At 40.1% G+C, this 23,755-nt stretch overlaps 1 protein-coding gene across 3 annotated transcripts in view; it reads right to left on the bottom strand.

Annotated features, from left to right (window-relative positions):
• Nucleotides 1–23,755, bottom strand: part of TUNAR (TCL1 upstream neural differentiation-associated RNA) — a 168,841-nt gene that overhangs the window by 16,935 nt on the left and 128,151 nt on the right. For 2 of the 3 annotated variants that reach the window (XM_063399301.1, XM_063399302.1), the window contains one exon: nucleotides 17,474–17,768. The exons of the other annotated variant lie outside the window; for it this stretch is intronic. In XM_063399301.1, coding sequence (XP_063255371.1) covers nucleotides 17,474–17,512 — 39 coding nt within the window. In that variant the 5' untranslated portion in view covers nucleotides 17,513–17,768. The remainder of the gene's footprint in view (nucleotides 1–17,473; nucleotides 17,769–23,755) is intronic. 3 annotated transcript variants of the gene reach the window in all.

Here is a 23,755-nt window from a genome sequence, read left to right as displayed (position 1 = left end):
CAATTTTGCTTACAGCACTTCTTAGCTTCAAGTGCTGAGCTGTGCAACCTTGATAATGTTCTTTTCACATGCTGTTTTGTGTGTAATTATTACCTGTATCAGCCCAAATTTAAAAATAGAGCACTTCCCTATTGAATGTCTCTTTTAGGACACAGCTGACTTTTAAAGGTTCCAATACCCTGCAACTGACGCTGAGGGCTATTGGCATTGTCACAGCAACACCATCCAAACTCTGAAAATTTCAAAGTCTCTTTCAAAGCCCCGTGATGAGCACTCCAAAATGGAGGCAGACAAAAATCCCTTGCCACTTGTAAAACATTGGATGTAACAAGATAAAATAGCAGATAATTTGAGGAAGAAGCTAGTTTCTAAAACAAAGCTGTCAAAGTAGGGTAACACTCCAGGCAACCAACTCCCACACCTTTTATCATCATCATTAGTCATTTATATTGTAGCAGCATGCAGCAACCCCTGCTGACGTCTGGGCTAGAAACCAGACACAGATAGTGAGAATGATACCTAGCCCAAGCAGCTTGCAAAATTTCAACAGTATTAAGTATAAGAAAGGGAGGGAGGAAGAACAGAAGGTTGAAGCGGGTTGCTGAAGGTCGATTTGCACAAACCTGGCACAGCCAGGACAGTCAGGGCCTCGATCCAAGGAGCAGCTGTCCCTCTGGCTCATGCTCTGAGTGGGCATGGCATGGAAAAGAGATAGTAGCTCAACTTGTGCAGGTCCCCTGCTCCTGGGCAAACAAGCTGGTTGTGCCAGGAGTAACACATTTGGGAAAACACAAGGGCAAGGTGACACATCTCCCCTTCAGATCTTGGGGTAGAGCTCTGCAGCAGAGCAGGGAACTGGGATTTGGTAGATAAAAGGTCACAATTAACTCACAGAATGCTTTGGCAAGGCCATTGGGACAGGCAGTGAAGAAAATAGCATGGGGAGAGCTGGTTTTCCTAACCCCTGTGCACTGATGCATTGCTATAACAAGTGTTTGCTGTTGGGAGCTGTGGGCATCACAGGGTCACAGAATGGCTGAGGTTGGAAGGGACCTCCTCAGGCCACTGGGTCCAACCCCCTGGTCAGGCAGGAACTCCTACTGTCAGCTGCCCAGGACCATGTCCAGGGAGTTTTTCAATATCTCAGACAGAGACTCCACAACCTCTCTGCAACCTCTTCCCCTGCTTGGTCACCCTTTCAGCCAAGTGCTTCCTGAGGTGCAGAGGTTTCCACAGTTTAGCAAAAGATTTCACCTTGCCTGTGGAGCACTTGGGTTCAGTTCTGTTTTCTTACCACTTATTCTCTTTAAAAACATACAACTTAAGAAGCCACAGATCTGGAGAGATTATTTGCATATGTCTCCCAACTCTGTATGCCTAACAATCCAAATCTCTGCAGTGGGTACTGTACTGTATTTATAAGGAGCATACTTTGATAGCTAATGTAATGCAATGTACACATCATGTTGCCTCAAGCTCATGGTAAATTGTATCTGTTTATATGATGCATCTTGACATACCTTAATGTAGTGCTAGTAATTTAAAACAGTGACCATAAAAAATGTGAATAAGACCAAGAACATAGCCACAAATTTCACTGACTTTTTGTATTAGAGGATTCACTAGTATATTGATAATTCTTCACAAGAATTTCAAGAAAAGAATGTATATTTTGCCACATTTTTCTTCACTGGACACCAAGTCAAATTCCATTCACAAAAACTTGAGTAAAATTACCGCTCAAAAGAAAGCTAGTCTGGATTTATGACCCCAGAACAGAGCCAAGTTTAATCCTGATTTTTTTTTAACATATAATGGATTCATTAAAAATATTGTTAGCAATAAAGATGCTGCTAACAATAAATAAAATATTCATAGTATCTGAATTATGCAAAACTAGTCATTGGAAATGATTGTGTGTAAGTCCCAGAAGTCTTATAACACATAGGGAAAGCACTGGGTCCCACTGAACCAGTGGTAAGTAAATAAATAGCAACTTGCCTGGAAACAGTAGATTGGATAATGTTTCTTTAAACTTTGTTTTCAAAACAAAGCCTTACGTGTTGGGAATTGTTGCCTGCATGTTCAAACATGTGCAGGTTTTATTCTAGCTGCTGTCATACCATGCCTGTGATATCATATGGTATCATCAATCCCAGGATTGATGCTTTGTCCATTTGTAAAGTATCCATTTGTCCATTTGATACTTTGCTCACATTTGTTAAGTATCCATTTGTCTTTACCTGTATTTTTAAAGCCAGGTGATACTCTGGGGAGATTTTGATCGATTTCTTTCCCTTTCATGCTCTAAGGCAGCATCAAGGAGTGCTGGGATGAGCTGATTTGGAGAACTGACCATACTAGTGGAAAAAAAAGCTTATGGTCATGGACCATCTAAAACCCATGGAAAATGGTAGCCTTGTTCAGGCTCTGGTGAGGAAAAGGACATTCCTCAGGAAAGAAAGCTGGGAAGTGAATGCAAATCATAGCAGAGATATTGAGGTGTTTTCAGTTCATGACATTAGAAGAAATTCTAATAAAACGTATCTAACATTAAAAAAAAACCCAACCACTTAGGCCAAACTTTTCCAAAGGCTATTTGAAGGCTGAGCTAAATATTATTTCAGGTTAACCTGAAAATGCTGATCAGAATCATTCATACTCTAAGAGAATGTGTGGATTTTCTTCACTATGTAGGAAATAAATGGAAGGTGCTTGATGGACAAAAGTAAGTGCTGCTCCAAATCTGAACTGAGAAATGGCACCTTCTAGTAAATACTCACAGACACTGGTAAACAAAATTAACTTATTCCAGGATACCATAGCATTTCCAGATATTATGATCTTAAAACCTATCTGTAATGTAGACTAAGCAGTCATACTGATAAATGTTAGCTGTGAAAGGAAAAAGACTACTGAAAAATGGATTTTTACAGATGACTAAAAAATTGAATGTGCAAAGTGCTTTAGAAATAAAGTGTCACTCTACCACCCATTCAGAAACCTGAGGCAGAGGAGGATGAAAAATCTTATCTAAATTCATGAAGCCGTCCAGTGCTCCAGAGAACCAAACCCTTTTTCTTGGTTTCCAGATCAGCAATCTGTTCTTTGGACCACATTTTGCCTCTGCACCCTCTGGTTTAAACTGATGCAGCTCATCTTCAGTTTACACTGGTTGAAGAGTTGCAGCATAAGCTTTTTAAGAAGTCACTTTGCAGCACCAACAATTTAATTCAGCTTTACTGAAACATAGAAATAGAAACAGTAAAATGTCTTTTGACCTTTGCTGTTGGCTACAATCAAACCCATGCAACAAAGAGAGCAGAGAGGAAATGTTGGACATATGCTCAAGATAAAAAAAAAATGTTTGGGCATGTAACAGTACACTGGAGAAAACATTCAAGAACAGTTCATCGTGCTGAGAATACTATTCCTATAAGGCTGAAAGGGTCAGTGTCATCTTAGATTATACACTGTGCAAGTGCCAGCCATTGAAGAAGACCCACCCACAGGCCCTACACTCTTGGGCAGAAGGTCACTAAACACTAGCAATTGATCTGTGGCTCTAGAGACTCCAAAGAGGGGCACAAAAAAACCCACCAAATAAAAAGTGAAGGTTTCTTTTTGTTTTTATACCAACCACTTTGCTAAAGATGATTAATAAAATGTTAATAATGATACTGTCCTATCAATCCAGTGTTAATAAATGCCAATGATGGATGAAAATAAATTAACACAACTCACAAAAACATCCTTAAACAAAATTCCTCTCTATTTCCTCCTGATACAAAAACAACCTTCCAAAGATTTCTCTTTGTTTGAACTAATTTTTCTCCAAAGAATTCCCAGCCAGTTAATTGCTTTCACACAAGCCTGCCTAGCTTAAGAACTCAAGCAAAGTCCTACTTTGCTTGTCCTGTCTGTCCTTGGCTCTGCCCAAACTTCACTGACACAGGCATATCCAACCCTTGTGCTCCTCGCAGGGATTTTGTGTCACCCTCTAAACCACTCTTTTTTAAGCTGACACCAAAAGCCATGTTGTGCATGCCAGGGGCCAAGGGGACACAGCTTTTGTCACCCAGTGACTTTTTCTGTTGAGTTTGGCACGGGCACTGCCTCAGCCGGACCACAGACCTGGCTCTGCATCTCTGCACGCCTTTCAAGCTGCTGTCTGAGACTGCAACCATAGCTCTCATTTCCTTAGAACTGCAGATGTCAAGCACACTCCAATAATTCACACAGAAACTCAGCACAGAGACTGGTGACTGAAGTGCAGCCAGCTCTGGACTGAAGCAGAGGCAGTCACCAACCAGAGAGCCATTCCAAATGGTCCAGAGGAGAGGAAGAGATGAAGATTTTTTTTCTGAAGAGAAAGAGTATGGCAAATTTATACTGGGAAATATCTTATTCCATGAATCAAGAGACACAACCCTTCTTTGCCAAAAACTGGGGAGCCTAAAAGCTCATAACTCTACATTAGTGCAGCAACTATATTAGCTTTCCTTTACTTTAAAAACCCGAGACAAAAGTTTAATGTTTCTGGCTTTGCTTTTAAATAGAAAGTGAGAGTTACACTAGACAAACTTCAATTTAAAATCTCAGCAGGGCTGACAGCTGTATTGAAGAAGAAAGCTTTTCACAGTACTAGCTTGTGGACTAATTTTAATAATGGACATTTTCTTTCCATAGATCAAATATTTATACTCTTGTTATTTTAAAACCTGCCTGGGGACACATAAATCTACCTGTATCATAATTACACTTACCTATATATCATGCCTGTAATCAGACTAGGACCTATGGCAGAAGCCATAGAATATTGGGCAATCTATTTGCATGGATAAGAAGGACTCCAGGTATTTTTCCAAAAGGATAGTCTGTTTTATGGATAATAAATTAACTTTGTCAAAATTTTTTTGAAGCTAATTTTTTACCAGGAGAATTATTTTGGCTTATTTCTGAAAGTAAACATTCAAAGGACTCCTGAGTCTTTTTTCTTGAGTTCATGTGTCTCTTTCTTCCAGTTGCTCCCAAATTCAGGTTCCTTTCTCCAGTCCTTGCTTCCCTGGAGCTGCAGAACTGCTGCAGCTCACTCTGTTTGGCAGGGGTGGAAAGGAACACAGATGCAGGCTGATTGAGTCCTTCCAAGAGGAAGCTTAGGGTCGTACAGCTCATAGCTACTCTGAAACCCCCAGAAATAATCCAAGAATCAGGCTTTTTATGGAAACCCACTGGCAGTGTTTTACTTTTAGTACCGCTGCTTCTTGAACTACAAATGTCAGAAGTGTATCTGTAGTGATGCACTGCTGCAGGCTGGCTTTGGGAAACCCTTCATAAAAATCTGTCAGTGAGGCTGGGTAAGTTCCCTCCTCTTATGAAGTCATCCATTCGGGTCACAGCTACACTCTGCATTGTCCCTGGGGCTAAAGTAAACATTACTGAGGAGAAAAAGTGCATGACTTACAAATCCACAGCACTTCACCACATGCAGATAATTGCAAATATTTAAGAACAGAATAGCTTTCTCATAGGTACCTGCATTTACACCATGCTTCACCAACAGGTGCCACCTTCTGTATTCTCCACAACCAGTTAAGAACAAACTCTTCTGCATTGCACTTGCAATTACAGTTTTGGTGGGTGCTGTTGCCTATCATAGGAAGGATGTTTGGGTGGCCAGAGCACCAAGTGGGGACTGAGGAGTCAGGGCCTCTGGGGTCCTAAGGACACCTTCATGAACACAGGGACACCCTTTGCACTTGGGAACTTGGTCAGCATGAACAATTCTGGCTCTGAGAAACTATCTTTGTCTTCCCTTCATATTAGCACCCTCTCCCCAGTCATATGCTGCTGGGACTATGCTGTGCAGAGCTACTAAACATTTTATTAAAGCACATGATTGCCATCTTGTCAAAGCAGTGTAAGGGCTGCCTTCCTCACTGTTGCCAGGTGGTAATTGCCAACCAGGAAAACAGGGATTTGCAAAAATGACTGTGCTTTATAGATGGCACATTGCTCTTCTTTGAAAGCCATAGCTTTTCTCTGTTAGCACAAATCTCTGATGCCTTCCTTCTGTTTTCTTGTCCCTGACTTCTTGAAAATCCTAATTTTGATTTTTTTCTTGTGTCATTTTGCTGTCAAAACTGTAAACACTAGAATATCACTAAGCATCACATCAAAGGAAGATTTACAGATGATCAGTCTTCATTGTTTTTCAATATTTTACCTTTTTTTTTTTTTTAACAGCACAGTAAACAAGATATTTAAAAATTCCCAATCAAGGCTTATAAATTCACCCTGTTCCAACTCTTCCAGCTTGCTGTCATTTATAATTGACATCAGCTATTTCTCTGCTACAGAGACAGGACTCCTGCACACATAACTGTGCCCAAGGTAGCTGCTACCTAGCCAGGTGGGATCAGAAGTCTCTACAAAATAAAAGGCCTTCACCCCCATGAGGAACAGCTACTTGAAACCACAGCCACAGTTCTGCTACACCCTTTAGAGGCACTCCAAAGTCCATGCCCTACCATGTCTCCCTGCCTGTTGATTGATCCAGCTAGATCCATGCCACCTGGGTACATTTATACACATTGTTTGGTGCAAGTGTATATACAAAGACCTAAAATGGAGTTGTGCTGTCATTTTACAAGGAGAAAGAAGAAATCAGTTTCTTTCATTATCAATCATTCTCATGGAGTTTTGTGGCTGACAGGCTGCTTGAGATACAAAACAAGGGGTGTGCTAAATCTTGGACATACCCAGCTGTGGAGCAGCAATTCTCATACCAGTGGAGATGTGTGTGCAAAGGCATTGTGCAGAGACACAGGGATATGCCCTGAACATTTGCTGAAGCCCCAAGTGTCTGGCAGATAACTGTCTGAAAAAGGAAAGGAATGGAAAGTAAGTTCCAGATAAAGAACCAAAGTGCAAAGCCACGGTATATTTGTATTTTCTGCCACAGCAATTTGTACCAGTGGTGAAGATGAAACAAGCCAGATGTGATCCAGCTGTGGAAGAAATCAATGGTACAATTCTCACTGACCACTAGGTACTGGATTAGGCTTTGAAATTAAAAGTTGCTCAGATGAGCAACAGTGAGAGGAACAAAATATACTTTGTAGTAATCTGGTCACTCAAATTGCTGGTGTATATATAGACTGTACTGCCCAGTGTTGGTCCCTGAAAATAAGGCACCAAGTAAGTTATCAGTTCCAGTAATGTCAAAGAAGGCCATGCAACCACGAAGATTCACAGAAAGTCCCATTCTTTTGTCCATCCTACCCTTGTTGAGTAACATCTTATACAGAGAACAGCCCCTCTATCATGTTGCAGCACAGCTTCCTAGCTTAGGTAGTTAAGGAAAAGTACAGTTACAACCAGAGAGACATCAGAAAAGATCTGTGCAAGTGATCCTCTCTGCAAAAAGCTTTAAAGGTAATGAAAGTATTCATCATTAATATCAAAAATCAACATAAAGATCCACATGTAATTCTGATAACTGAGACCAAGTATGTAGTCAAGCAGACAGTGAAATTAGTTACTATCTTTTTGGCATTCCATGTGCTTGCAGAATTAGTTATGGGAGTTGCATTCACTCAGAATTTAATTCTCCAAAAGAGGCTGCTTCTCTTATCATTTCTTCAATATCTACCCCTGTCAGACTCTGATCTCAGTAACTGATATTAGCTGCCATCTATGTGATAAGCACAGAACAAAAAGGTTCCCGAATTTCAAGCACACCCTCCTCTTGGTAGGATTCACATTCTCAGAATGAGCTTGTGCTGAGCTTTGCAGCTGTTCTGAGCTTCTGCAGCTCCTGCAGGTGCAGCAGGGCCAAATCCTGCTAGTGGCTCACAAAAGCAGCTTCTGCTGCTGCCTCCTGCCCACAGCCAAGGACAGCACAGAGCTCTGCTTGCCCTCGCTGCTTCCCATGTGTCCTTCAGAACCTGAACTGCACATGTACTGTAATAGAGCCAAGAGGTTTTCTTTGAGTCCATGGTCCTGTACAAGCATAAATCAATGTCTGTATTGAATTCTAGGTTATGTGAAAAACACTAGCTTTGCATATTTGTGCTTCATCATCCAATCAGTAGGCTAGAAGCAGTAAGTCCAAATCCTGAGAGAGTTAAGCCAGTCAAACTATATCAGCAAACACAGTCTGAAAGAGTAGGCATTGTTTGGCATGTATCTTAAGCTGTCAGGAAGAGCAGCCAGTGAGCAATGCAGTACTTGACCTGTCAGCATGATACAGATCATTTACATAGCTTTTTACTAACATTAACAGATTAATCCTCACCTTGGGACACACAGGCAAGGTTCAGTAGCCCTGACAAACAGATCTGGAAGCTGTCTCCCACAGTGATTGTAACCTGATTTCCAGGAGGATCAGCATCTTTACATCTTGTAAAAGCAAAGAGGATGGGACTTCATACCTCCAGACCAGGAGAAAAAGAAGTGGGAAGCAGATGCAGCTTTGGCCCAGCCTCTTGTGTTTGCAGGGAACTGGGGCTGTGGGGATTTCCTAAGTGCTCTCTCCTGGCTCCTGTTCAATTCACACCAGCTGTGACAGTCACAAGTAGGATGGGAGCTCTCACTCTGGCACTGAGGACATGGGTGTGTTCACGTGCAAAGTGCTGCATTTCACGCCCAAAACATAAAGCAAACCAAGCAGCTGAAGTGGAATAGTCCTACCTGGCTGTGATTTCCCTGCCCAAACAGCTACTCAAAGCATCTGAGCTCATCTCAGTGGGATCATTTTATACAGAAATAGCAATCATCATATGAGTGAAAACAACTCTGAGCACAGAGGTTGGGCTTTGGATTGAGGAGCAGGGAGGATCTGTGATTGATATGGCCCACAAGATCATACTGACAGAGCTCATAGACACAAAGTGGCACATGGCCACAGCCCATGAGAGACATGATTTGTGCAGAGATCATTCATGCAGCTGAAAAACTGGTTTTAGCAGTATTACTGAGGGCTGAGGAGCTGTCCTTAAGCCATGGAGGACTGGGAGATCAGGTTCCTGGTGAGGCAGGACAGAGTGTGATCTCACAGGTGTGACTCCTCACAGGAAAGATATTTCCATGTATGCATTGAAGGGATGAGAATCTTGGTTTCTACCCACATGAAATGCATGGATGTACCCAGATGCACTGGCATGAGGTTTAACCACATGTGTCCACATGGACTGGGATAGACACAAAAAGGATCAAGGGAAGCTGAATCCGTACAAGCATCTGCCAGAGACAAGTAGGCGAGGAGGAGAGGATGACAGATTCTTTAGATATACAGTAACTCATGTGCTGTATCTTGGTAAAAATTTTTAACTAATTTTAACTGAAGGTCTCTGTTTTATGAAGGAAATTGCTTATTGATCCTGTCTGTTTGCATCATATTCACACTGTGCTATTCACATGCATAACCTGGAGAGACTCAGAAAGGTTGTTTCTCTCTTCACACGCAACCTGACTTCTGCAGGGAGATGCTGCACCTCCATGTGAGGCTGCAGCAAAGGGCTGTGGGTAGGAAGTGCTTGTGAGGTAAGGAACATTAATGTTCCTGACATTAAAATCCCTGTGATGTCCATTTGGTGTGCTTTCTTCATATACTCATAATACCTGCTGAAACTGAGAAGAGAGGTCACAAATGGATTTGGAGAGAGATTCAGCAAAACCATTGTAGGATTCTCCCTGCAGCATTACACGTGGTCTACTTATGGTTTTTTGGGTTTTTTTTTAATGATGCTTTTGATCTATCTCCTCTTTTGAAACACTGCAGATGTGATTTGTGGTCTTTTACTACTTTAGTAAAATTCAGTGGGGAATGGAGCAGACACTCGGCACCTTCGGCATTAAACATCCATTGCATGGTTTTCAGGGTGGGGCCAACAACTAGGCTGAAAGACAACAGTGATCCCTTAAAATTCCTTTTGAAAGCACATGAAGAGATGCAGAATTTGTGGCATAACAATTAGGAACAGAAGGAATAGACTAGCCATTCCTCAATCCCCTCTAAATTGTTTTTGATATTAAAAGCCTGCAATGAGGTACTGTGCAATCACATTACACAGTCAGGGTGTTCCCAGTGAAATGACACATTAAGACATGCTGAACATAACATTAAGTAATGTCAAAGATGCCATTATCTTTATGCTGAGCCAACAATACCTCAGAATGGCTCCAGAGGAGCAGGTACAGTGCAGATTGTCATACATTTCCCCAGCAGTGTTTTCAGAACTCATCCAATTGTGCTTGGATACTTGAGAGCATTTTGGTGCAAAATTCCATTTGCTATAGAATGAGATCACAGAACCCCAAACCAAATGGGTATGACATTACTGAAAATCTTCCTCATAGAAAGATTTGTTTTCTAGCTTTCATTAATACATACAGAGGGCAAGTACTGTGTTCAGCAGCACAGAAAAAATACTATCCTAAGGCCCACTGTGGTCATCCATTAAGAGCCATTTTCAAGAATTCTTTAAAAGCCTTTCTGAAATCCTACCTTCTCCTGCTAAGTATTTTGTAATGCTTCTGTATTCAGTGAAAGTTACATTTACTGTGAACATCTGAACAAAGAACTTTTTACCCAGTGTTTTGTTTAGATGCGAGGTAAAAAAAGGAATTCCAACACAGAGCTCTTAGACAATCTTGTCACCAGCCTTCCCATTCAAAAAGTTACATGGTTTTGTTTTTAATATTAGGCTTGTTTTTCTTAAAGGAAAGTTTTTGGTATTCTTAACATAGTTCAGTAAAATCTCACTTTGCAGACAGTATTGCTAAGTTTTGGGCTATGTCAAAATAAAGCCCTAATTTTTCTCATCAAAGGTATTACTGTTTCAAATGGATGAGAAAGTGTTGCTTTTCAGTATCTAAAGGCTTATGCATAAAATGATAAATCACAAACTTCCAGAATTCAGAAGTTAAGAGTATGGACTGATTTAATACATCTGAGGCTCTTACAATGCATGAAATTCATTATTTATTTTTCATTATTTATATTGATAGACTTCAGTTGTTCTCCAATATTTCTTAGCCAAATAAAAAGCACTTTACCTGTCAAAGTTCAGTAATGACCCAACTACAATAATAATATTTACTTTCCTGATTTCTAATGTTGTGGAAAATATGCAAATATTATAAATCCCTTGGTCAGATCCTCAAAGGTATTTGGATATCCTTACTCCCTCTGGCTTAAAAAATAAATAGAGGCCATATGATATGTTAAGTTCTTAAGCACCAGCATGTGCTTGAACTTAAACACCTTTATATACTCTAATATCCAAGGTTCCATGGAAAAAAAATGCCATTTATCGAGAAAAGACCTTCAAAACTTTTTAAATTACATTTACAGATAACATTAGGTATAGCTCATTATGGAAGGCTGAGGTAGGCTGAAGATGACCCTCTGCATCATCACTGTGGAAGAAATTAGAGTGCAGGGGATCTTCCTGGCTGCTGAGCTCTGTGCACTGGAGAAGATTGTTTTGAAGGAAGTTATGTAATTCCTTACTACAATGTATTGACAAAAGAATTCCTTTCTAATATTTTTTCCATTATAAGCCAGTAAAAAGTTTATGTCAGAAAAAATAAAAGATTATACTTGGTGCAGTAGGGTCCATTTTAAATTCCCTTCTTAATGTTTTGCAGGAATAAAACCAAAGTGAGATGAGATTTCCAGTAAAGTACTGTTTTTAATTAGACTTTCATATTCTTCTGCATTAATATGTCACTGGATTATTGGGCAAGCACTGCAGTTGTCGTTATCCAGAGGCATCTAACACCTGGAGCTGCACAAGTAGACCAGTGTGAGCCAGATACTAGTTAAGCTTCTGGGATATTCTTCTGCAGAACTCATTCCAAAACTCTGGCATATTTGCAAAAAGCTATTTTTCCTTCTTGACATGTACAAAATTTTTCTGAGTTTGTATTAAGATGACAAGTCAGATTTTGTCCCCCCAACTTGAGATGCAATTTTAACAGCTAAGTACTTTCCATACAAATCACCTTTTCATTTCTCATAAGGAGGATACAAAACTGAAAGATTACCTTGGACAGAGGAGGCATGCCAGGGTTAATAATAATCACTGTTAGGTATCATAGTCTCTCTTTCATCTCTTTTCCCCACAACTGCTGGATTCATAATGACCTGTGTGGATTCTAGACAGCAAATTCAGTCTTTTTATGTTTTAATTGGATTTTTTTCTGTGTTAAAATTTGATTAATTTACTAAGAGCCTTCAAAATCATTGCATAGCCCCACAGCTATCCCTAAACCCTGACAGCATAAACAAGTATATATGTGCGTCCCCCAGAACATGTATGGCATGTTTAGGATGTTTATATGTAGTAACTTTCTGTTTCATATAGGATCTACATCCCCTGTGTAAAGCAATTACATAATTAATGGTTACATTCAAACACAATGGCTCAGGAGACAAAGAAGAATTTTTAGGACAACTGTGTCAGATTGGAAAGGAAGTATGCATCAGTAATTCCCTTTCACATTTGATACTTCAGCTAGTATTAACTTAAAAGTCCAAATATAAGTCATTAAGCAAAGAAATGAACAAAATGAAGACCAACCTTGCAGGGACAGTGATGAACTGCGAATGAGGACGTTTGGGTTCAATTCCGAACTCTTCCCTTGCCTGCATAGCTTTGGGCAGTTTCTTTGTTGCTCAGTTCCTTATCTATTTAATAAGGATATTAATATTTGAATAATTCTACTCCTTCCTGCATGCCTTTTGAAGGCTTCTTGAAGGCTTTTGTAGTAAAAAGTACTACTTCTGGTATCTGTGGAACTCAGAAAAATAGAGGCCTGCTTTTTGTTGAAGACACAAGAAGAATTGAAGGAGGGAATTGAGGAAATCGCCATCAGAGATTATGTTCTACCCTAGACATGGTGAGGACTGCTGCTCAGTATCAGGAATATGGGGCTAGGCAAGATGTAGTGCTAAAAATGACCTTTCAGAAAGCTTCTAGTTAAAGGAATGACTTGGGAGACCCAATAAATATTGGGACAGCTATGAAAGATCTAGTGAAAAAATTCACAACAAAACACTTTCCTTTAAAAAAAAAAAAAAAAAAAATAGTTGCAAAATTTCACTAGGAAAAACAGATAAACAGATATCAGTACAATTTCTTGTAACAAATGGAAGTTTGATTAAAAATATCAAAATGAAATCTTGTGTCATCTTGACATCAGTATTTCTAAACATATTGATTTTTAGAACTTCTAATTTAAAAAAAATATTCAATGGCTTATCCTGGTTTATGTAAAACACAGATGCTGATCTATAGAAATTACTTGCGCAAGAAGTATTCCTTCTGTAGAGATTTACACTTGAATGACAAAGCTTCAAGTTTCATTTGGGATTTGTTTTGGGGTTTTTGCAGGCCTTTCAAAAATCAGATTTCTGCTGGATCTTGAATCAAGGCAGCTCAAGGCATTCTGAATACAGGAACTTCTTATGGGCCACATTTTTCTTGACTGGAAATAGTTGCTGCAGGTGTGGAAAATATTTCCACTGCTCAGTAGAACTTTCCTGACAATGCAGATGGTTCAAGCTTTAATTCATACTGTTTGTCTAAAGAAACAGTTCAATGGACTGAAATGAAGTACCAATGTTCTCAGCATCAAACCTTTACTATAAGTATCTTAAAAGAAAAGGAAATTACTAATTTTACTTGCTTTAGAATTGACAGAGAAAGTCAAATGCAGCTGTTGTGCAAGTTTTCAAATTATTTAAAATGTTGCTAAAGTGTCTCAGCAAATTATGGGCAATTAAGACAATGAACACCCTGGACCATGTAAACCCTTCTCTCTCAAAATAACACACTCTTTAGAAAAGAATCCACTATTCTCACTATATATTATAAGGATAAAATAAACAAATGAACCTATTACTGCATTAGTGGACTGGATACATATCAATCTGCTATGGTTGTTTTTTGTAATATTTTTTCTTTCTACCATAACACATAACCTTGTGGGAAAAAAATTCTATGCAAAAAGGAACTGTTCTTTACAAATGACAATTAATTACATACTGCTTGTAATGTAATATATATCCTAATAACCTGGACATTCATAAGCATGCAAAATTACACAGAGAAATAAAACCCAGATGATTTTATCCTTCCTCTTTCAATATATATCCATATTCTGTAGGAAGTTTATGATAATTATGATTTCATATTGTGATTTTATACTGTAAAGATAAATGTTCCTGGATCAACTAAAGAGCTAAACATCATGTATTAACTAAAAAATGAACATCTTTAATGTAGTGAAAAGCTGGGTAAGTATCCTTGAACCTAAGAATAGTGAGTATTTTGTAATATCAGTGATGGTTCAAGTGAACCCAGGATGGGTTCATGGAAAATTAACAATATCCAGTAGAAATATTAATATTATCAGAAAAAGAACAAGGCAATGAATGTTTCCAATAAGAATACACTTTGTTTCTATTTGGAGGCCACTAATAAATGTAAATTTTTGCATACTTTGATAATTTTTCTCTAAAAATGTATCTGTACAGTTGTATGATCTTTAAGAATGCAATTAACCTATTTTTCTTGCTTTAATTACAAGGCAAAAGATATGCATAGGTAAAAAGAAAATTGATTTTGTTTAGAAGGGAAAAGCAAATTATGCCTGAAGCCTAATAAATCTGTTTCCATGACAATCAAAGAGCCTGATCTTACGAAATCTTTTAGAATTTATTCACATGAGTAGTTCTTACTCACTAGCTTTGATGTCTCCCATTCTGAGTGACCACTGTAAGAGATGGAGCCCGAAGTCATGGACTAAATGCACTCAATAGAGATTTTTTGGACATATCTGGATATTTTACAAGGGTGGTTCATAGACCTAGGCAGTAATATCTGGGTGTTATATATAAAGATGGGAAGGGAGGTTGGTTAATGAGGATGTATTGCATAGTTTGGTACCTGAGAATGAAGTAAATGGTGTAGAATAAGGAATAGAGAATGTGCTTGGTTTAGCTGGAAGAGAGTTAATTTTCCTTCTAGAAATCAGTATGAGGCTATGTTTGGTGCTAGAAACATATTCACAATACAGAGGTGGTATAGCTCTTGCTGAGCAGAGATTCCACAGTGCCAAGGCCTTTGGTGCCTCTCATCCCACCCCACCAGAGGCTGGGCTGGGGCTGCACAAGGAACTGGGAGGGAACTCAGCTGGTATAGATGACCCCAACTGACCCAAAGGATATTCTGTACTGTATGGTGTCATATAAAACAGGTAAAACAGCATATAAAACAGGGGAAAGACAAAGGAAAAGGGGAGAAGGAATATTCAAAATTATGGCATTTGGCTTCCCAAGTAACCATTACATACAACGGAGGCTGGCTCTCCCAGAGATGACTGAACACCTGCCTGCCCACAGGAAGTGGTGAATGAACTCCTTGCTCTGCTTTGCTTGAGTGTGTGTGGCTTTTGCTTTACCTGCTAAAGAGTCCTTGTCTCACCCATGAGTTTTCTCACTTTTACTTTTCTGGTTTCTCTCTTCTATCCCACCATGGGGGAGTGAGCAAGCAGCCTGCAGTGTTTAGTCCAGCTGGGGTTAAACAGTAATATTCATGCAAGCTGTTCCACTAATTGACATAGAACTGCTGATCTGAGGTTTGCAATGGGCAGCTTGAATTTAGGATGCAGTCCTTGTTCACACAGAGAGTTGAGGGGATGACTTCTACCAGTAAAAGATTCCTTCTGACAGTGAAGATGACATTTATGGGTTGCGTTGTTCTTCCTCAATTTTGCTTATTGGTTCATACACTAGTCACACATTTTAGATAGTAAAATACAAAAAAAAAAAATCTTCTTCGATGCACAGGTATATATGTTTTGAACCTTTACTCCTAAAGTCTAGGCTGATTCCTCTGAACCCTGTTGAAATATTGTCACACTACAATGTGTTTTTTCCTCTGTGCTTCCTCCTGCTGCAGTGATTTGAAGAAGTTGCATTACCATTCTCTCTTTAAAAACTGCCTTATGGAGTCCTCCATCATACAAGGAAGAGATCTATTGGTAACTACCACAAAATTACATCTTTTGAATAGTATTTAAGCTCTGATTCTTGTTCATGAGTCCTGCTGAGGCCTGGCTTTTGTGATTTGGCTTTATTTATCCTTCCCCTCCTGAAAACCTGCTGCCAGGAACCTGTCATCTCCATACCCAGCTGCACAGTCCATGACAGCTGCCACACAAACCTGCTCCTGACCTTTTCCCAGCTCCCTCAAAAGCAGTCAGTTTTCCAAGGGGTTGCCCTCAGAGTGGAGGCAGGCCCTCACCATAGCATATTCAAGAACCACTCAGCTCTCCAAACTCAGTGATCAGCCAGGATGCATAAGAAAATACATACATTTCACATCACCACTATATCACCTTTTAGTTCCACCCTAATTTCTGAAACAGAGACCCATATAAACCAGTCTTCCCAGAAAAGAAATCTGTTCATCCATCTCAGTTTATTAATTGTGCAATTCCCAATCTGTTTGGAAATTTCTTGACAATGACCCTCAGTATTTGTAAGACAGGTAGTTACATCTCCTTGTACTCCCCCAGCACCTTTTATCCAGGAAGATGAAACCACTTTACAGCTATTAACCAAAAATATCTTGCAATGCCCACTGAAGGTATTTCTAATAATTCTCAACACTCCTCTAATGCATAGCAAAAATTACTTGATGTGAGAACATCCTATACCGGATTTGCTTATTTTGTGACCTGGATAATAATTCACAGTGGTCATTTTTGGCTTTTTGACATCTGTAAGAGGATCTGTCTCCCACTGTTTCTAAAAGACAGCATCCAAGTCTGCACTTGATAGTTGTTTCCCATGGAAACAAATAGAATAAATCTTTTGTACCTGCCAGTATTGCAGACATTCGAAACCTTTCTGTAGCTTTCATTTACTAAAATAATATTACTCAAGACCATTCTTGCATTGATACAGGATTTCTTTTACCTCCCATTTTTGCCTTCTAGTGGTCAGTGCACAACTGAGGTGCAGGGAAGGTATAGAACCATGACCCCAGAGAAACAGACAGAGCAAGAGAAGGAGGAGGCAGGAGGAGGGGAATGGAGGGAGGGAGGGAAAAAGAGAGAGAAATGTCAGAGCGAATTCCTGAACATCCTCGTTAGCATGGAAATATGTACAGTACAGCTGCAGATGTTCCAGTCCAAGTGCAAATGACAGCACAGGTGTGCACAGACACACACATGCACATACACACAGTCACACAGCAAGGGAGAAAGACAGAAATGATCTTAAAAGCTGCTGCAGTAATCAGAACACTTGCTCCTGAAAACAACCATGCAAGCAAACATTCTTTTGTTACATTTGTACATTTTTTTCAATTTTCATTTCACTATTGCTATTATTTTATACCTCTCATCACATCAGAAAGATAGTTATTATTAAAAGGAAGGAAAAAGGCCTTACCATGCAGTGCATCAGGAAAAGATGAGAAGCACAGAGCATGCTGCAGAGATTAAGCTCAGCATGGCATTCAGATATCCTTTGGAATTGAAGAAAATTGTCCAACCCATTCTTCCTAACAAAGCAGACAAGTTTTCTCTAGGCTTGAATTTTTCACCAGAAGACAGATCCTTACAGTGCATTATATTTTCTTCTTCAGGAGATATATTTCCTCCAGTTAAGTTTCAGCTCCGCAATGCCATTTCCAATCAGCTCTAAGAAGTTCTTCATTCCCAGATTCGCGGTGTCATCAGAGGGACTCCAAAGAAAATCAAAGAAAGAAAAAAGAAAGAAAATAATACCTTACCAAAGCCCTGAAATCACTACACCGAAAAGGAGAAGATATAAAAATCCCACAACACCCCCTCATTTACTCTATTACCTGGATGTTTCACAACAATCAGTAGTACCTCTTTGGTCTCATATATGCCCTGCTGATCATTTGCAACAAAGGAAGAGGCAAAAACTTTCCCAATTTACATATGATGCATTTTCATTGCTGCTGCTTAATGTGTACTACCAAACAATCTGTTTCATCCTCAGGCATCTTTAAAACCATCTGACAAAAACACCAGCTATCCCTTTCCCTTACCAAAGAACATGAATATTAGAATTTCTAGAAGAGTGTTGAAGAAAATCCGACAAACAACCAAAAAATACAAATCAGAAGCAAAAGCCTTGAAGCAGGAAGCTTCTTAAGCAACGAGGTACTTTGCCTGAAGAATCTGGGGACACACACATTAAGCACCGTAGGGAAGGAGAAAGGGGAAAAGAACGGTGGCTAAGGGAGTGTTTGGAGAAGATGGGGTGGGACCAAATGGGTGGCAGGCAGGAGTGGGATCCTGAGTCACCCTCAGCCTCCTGCCTGCTCGCTGACAGCAGCCCGGGCTTCCCCTGCACTTTCTGCAAAGCATATTAATTGATTCTGGTTGCTCAGCAACTAACTCTGGGGAGCCACATCGACGGCTCCGGTTCCAGCACAGCTCCAGCAGCAGCAGCAGAGAGGGGATGGTCTCTCCCGCCTCTCCTCCTCCCGGGATCAGCCACCCTACCCGGGTGTCCTCAGCTGCCCTGCAGGGAAGCTTTGCAAGGAAAGAAAGAAGCCCTCAGCAGTGCAGCAGGGAGAAGGGGTGGGATGCTCCCCCAGGCTGCTCTGCACCGGCAGGACTCGGGAGAGCAGCCCCAGCCTGGCAGCAATGCCCCTCTGCCACCCTGCTCGGGGTGCCCGGGCCAGCGGGGCTGGCAGCCACAGGACACCCACCCAGCTCTGTCGACAGGCTGGAGAATCAGGGTGGTGCAGCTGCCTTCTGAAAAGCAAAGATGATCTGCAAGATGTTAAAATGACAAGAAAGTCCCATGGTTATCACAGAAACATAGAATATCCTGAATAGGAAGGGACCCAAAGGATCATCAAAGTCCAACTCCTGGCCCTGAATAGGACATCCCCAAGAATCCCACCTGAGAATGTGCCTGAGGACCTTGTCCTAATGCTTCTCGAACTCTGTCAGGCTGGTGCTGTGACCACTCCTCTGGGGATCCTGTTCCAGTGCCCAACTACCCTCCAGGTGAAGATCTTCTTCCTAACATACAGTCTAAACCTCCTGTGACACAGCTTCATATCAATTGCTCTGATCTAACATGAGTTTCTAGTTGAACAGTGGCCACCTAAGCTCTGTCTCTGCAGTAACAGTAACTATTGCTTATTTCTGACCTCCTTATCATGTTGAACTTCAGACAGAGCAGACACTTGTCTGGCTGAAAGGGTCTCCTCTAAACCAGAAACACCATGCGGAGGCATTGCCTGGGTGTCTTTGACACTGTTTGTGATACTGCAAAAGGGAAGTCTCTGACGAAACCTTATAATTGCTTTAACTGGTACATTTAAGTTCCATGAAAGAGTGAAGCAGCAAAGAGGCCATTTAGTTTTGGTCCACAAAAGAGATGGGATAACTGAGTAACTGGAGCTGGCTTCTCCTAGAGTGCCTCGACTGATGGCCCAGTAGGTGCAACACAGAGGATTTCTGCAAGGTTTACACCAAGAGGATGGACCCTGAGCAGGGCTTGACCCTTGCAATTTGTGGCAGGGCTTCTACTGATTTCTTTGGCTCTGGCGTCTGAAAGAACTCCCCAAAACACCACAGTGTCTGAAAGAGGACATTTCCCTTGAAGTGCATAAATCCTTAGTCAGATCGTGGCATTTGTTCAGCACTGACTAAGCTGTCTTCCTGTTGCCCAGGTAAGATGTAAGAAATGAAAAGACCTCGAGATTTCTCTCCCCGTGACCTGGCAGTAAGTACAGAACTAGATCTTGGCCAAACTGCTCACGCATGATTACTGTCAAAGATCTGAGCTAGATCAGCTCTTTATTCTGTTACAGTGAAAGGATAAGTTAAAGGGCAAGGCCCTGAGAACTGCCTTAGCTTGCAGTCACAGAGCAGAGTTATCTAATTCTCCCCTTGAAAAACTCCAACCTATATCTAGTAAGTCCTATCTAAGTGGAAAACACCAGGTCTTTGTGAAAGGGACAGGTTATCTTAAGGAAGAGAATTACTTTTCTGACAGTAGCTTAGCTGCACCACACTGCCTTCATGCTTTATAAAGATAATCTACAGTTTAGCCTCATTTTCTTAGCAAAGCCAGATGTTTCACACATATTCAAAGCTCAGGAAGAACCATGAGATTCTGTTAGCAGAGCTGCTATATGAAGCAGATTGTATATTCATTTCATCCAATATGTTTATTGATATGAACATATACTGGGAATTCCTTATGTCCAGGAAATACAACACCCAGAGAAATATGGGAACTTTTAGACTAAGAGAACAAAGAGAGGTGGAGAGATTTCACAAATTCAAATTGGAGGAAAGGAATGATTAAGTCTATATGAATGTATTTCACCAAACACATTGTAAAGAAAGATTTCTTTCAGCATGATAAGTTGTTGTTTTATCTTTCCACTATTACTCCTTTACATTCATGCTGGTGCCTGTTTTTATCCCCAGCAGTACAGTCTTTAAAAAGTGTAACAACAAAGTATTAATATTTTAATGTGCTTTGTTTTGTCCTGTATTTTTACAAGGCAGAATACCAAACAGTGTTGAAGTTCTTTGTAGAGGAGAAAATATCATTAGAAGTTTTAGGGAAGGGCATTCTGAAGGACAAAACAATAAAACAAAACAACAATAGAAAGAAAGCAAGTCAACAACAGGTGATTTCAAAATGAAAGCAAACTAGCGTGTAAGAAGGTGCAATCACATTATTAAAAAAATAGGAGAGATAGGTTTGGAGATGTCATCATTTGTGCAACTTTTTACCTTTTTTTTCAAAAAATGCAAGGCTACTTAGTTAAAATTCTGTCTCTTAGAGAAAGCAAGTATAGTTTCTCTCTTTCACTTACACAAGACTTGAATTTAATCTCATATAAATGCTTTTTATTATTCATTGAAAAGGCTGACTAATGCATATGTTCTATTCCTATTCAATTTTTTATGTATCTTTCCCCACCTTTATAGCCTTTCAATAGTAGCATTATCTTCTTTGAGAAAATGAGTGTCCTGTGAGCCTGAGGACCAGAGCAAGTCAGGACCAAGTCTGCGCTCATTCCCAGCTGGTGTCCACCAAAACCTGGCAGCACTCTCCATGGTAAAGCCCTTGAGCCAGACAGGACCCCTGCTACAGGCACCAAAATAACAGGGGCATGAAACAAGCCACGGGACTGGCTTGGGCAGAAGCACATTTCTGATCTTAGACTCTATTGCCAGGACATGATAGCGAGAGAAGGTCCCCAGGGAGACAAATGGGAAGGAGAGAGACACTTCTGTCAATATGTTCTAGTCCAGAGTGAAGGTAAGGGCCAAGTGGAAAGATGGCATTTGAAAAAGGCAAGTGAGTGCTGCAGCAAGCACAAAGTGGTGGCTGAGGCCAGGGAAACAGTGCCTTTCTCTGGAGTGAGTGGATGTCTGTGCTGCAGGGACAGAGGGCAGGGTGGACGGGCTCCTCACTGTGCTGGGCAATTACCCTCCTCTACCCTGAAGCACAGCAGAGGCCCCTGGCAACTTGGGAGATGGGAGAACAGACTGCCAGACATTTAAGAATTTGAAGCAGAAAAATCTCTCGAGAATCTCCCTGCAAGTCAGGAGCAGGGAAGATCAGAGAGCTGGAAGCAGAGGAGCACCAGCTTTGTTCTTTGTGTGCTCAGGCTGCTTCTGCAGTGCCTGTCAGCAGCAGGTGCCTTCCCATAGCACAGTGCAGAGGCCACCAAGTGACACAGGAAACCTCCTCCCCAGCTGACGCAGCTGCCTGCCACAGGATGGCCCAGACACTGAAGGGAGATGAAACAGCTTGCTTCCCAAAACATTAGCCTGCATCACAATCATAGCTTAATACTATGAAGACCATCATTTTATTCTTGCAATAATAATCTCTGCACCTTTTCCACTATCTGTGATTTGAGAAGTGAATTAGGTTTTTAAATGCAGTATCATATGTAAAAGATACAGTAATTTTAACAGAACTACAAAGATATGCCCAGATAATGAACATTATTTGATATATGAAATAAAAGGTATCATTCAAGTATTAACCAACTTTTGATTAAAAACTTGTGAAAATTATTTGCAAATAAATGTTGTGGGCATGTTTCTCATTTTGACCTTTCAATATCCTGTGTCACATTTGCTATTCAGTCAATTACAGCACAAACAACTGAATTGATTTATTGCCTTTTTAGTTTAAATGCCATAATACATGCAGGAGAGTCCGAGCTTCAGTGAGTGTATTTTCAGTTCATCAGCAATTAATTGATAAATCTAACCATAAGAAATAGACCTTCATTCAAAATAAAAATCCAAAGCATGACAGAGGATACACACATAGTTCCATCTATCTGCAGAATATTTAATATTGCTAAACCCTATTTTAAACATATTTTAAATATATTATTAGTGTGATAGTTATTTTCCATATTCTACATGGCAATTGGTCTCTTCTGTTTTCCATCAATGCAAATCAGACTAGAATACCACTGTTGTCAAAAATTTACAACACAAAGAAAATAGTATGTGGTAAGCAAATGGTAAGTAAAGCCAGTAAAATTAAAAACATAGAAGATTTGCTATTCCCTTTCTTTTAAAATAAATACTGCTTTACTACAACTTAACTGTCAACTGACTAAAGAATGATAAAAGGTTACAACTTGTGTTTGATAATTTTTGGGTTTGTTCATACTTTCATAAGTTAGTCTGAAATAAATATTAGTGGATCTGACTTGTATTTCCTCTATGGAAAAGTAAATCCACTACATTCACTGATTCCAATGAAATCACCCTTAATTTACATCAGTGTAGTGAGCACAATTGATTGCAGTACTAATTTTTGTTCATTGCAGAGTTAACTTCAGTTTAAATTTGTTATGTACCAGTAATATAGCACTGCTTCCTTACATCACCCTAGCTCTAAAAATAGCATTTCAATACTGCTGTATCAAACATGTATGCACAAAAAATCTGACTACCTGGCACAGCCATTTTCATTGCAGAAAATATATACACAAAGCATCTTTTCTTCTTTAGGAAAAGAAAAACCTGTTTTGAAATTGACATCTTAGCATACAAATGAATGATTTCAACCCATTTAAAAACTGATATCTTGACCTAGACTTCAATTTTATACATGCGATATGCAGTGGCAGTTGTATTTTTGAGGGCAAGTCATTGATATTGAGCACAAGTTCGATGTCAAAATAGAGAGCTTTATCCTAATCCTCTGAAATAGGTAGAAAAATGCTCCCTGATTTCTATGGGAAGATGACTGAGCTGTTTTCTTAGGAGACTACTCCAGTCTCAGCCAGAAACTCCTTAGCCTGTTGCACCAAACAGAGGCAGCCTTGCCCCTCTAAAGCTGCTGGAATGCACTAGTTCTGTGCTTACTCTGAACCACTCCAGAAGACAAGTGCTATGTTCTGAGAGGCAGTGATGTGCTTGCAGTGTCTGTGCTCCAAGTGCAATCTCATTAGAAAAACAGCAATCTTGCTGTACAGCCGTGTAGTAAGACAGGACATGCAACGCACGAATTCATTGAATCCCAAGGGTGATCATCTGCCTGAAATTCTTTTCTAGATAAGCATGTTCACACGTGGCAAAAAAAGCTCTCAAACAGCAACAGTTATTACTGCTGAATAAATAAGCACATTATTTCTCAACAGGCAATTTACCCACTGGGCAAAAAAATAATAGTATGCTAATGAAG

Source organism: Prinia subflava, chromosome 5 (assembly GCF_021018805.1).
Source record: "Prinia subflava isolate CZ2003 ecotype Zambia chromosome 5, Cam_Psub_1.2, whole genome shotgun sequence".
In the NCBI taxonomy this organism is placed as follows: Eukaryota; Metazoa; Chordata; class Aves; order Passeriformes; family Cisticolidae; genus Prinia; species Prinia subflava.
The sequence above is the reverse complement of the archived record's forward strand: the minus strand, read 5'-3'. Positions and strand labels throughout refer to the sequence as shown.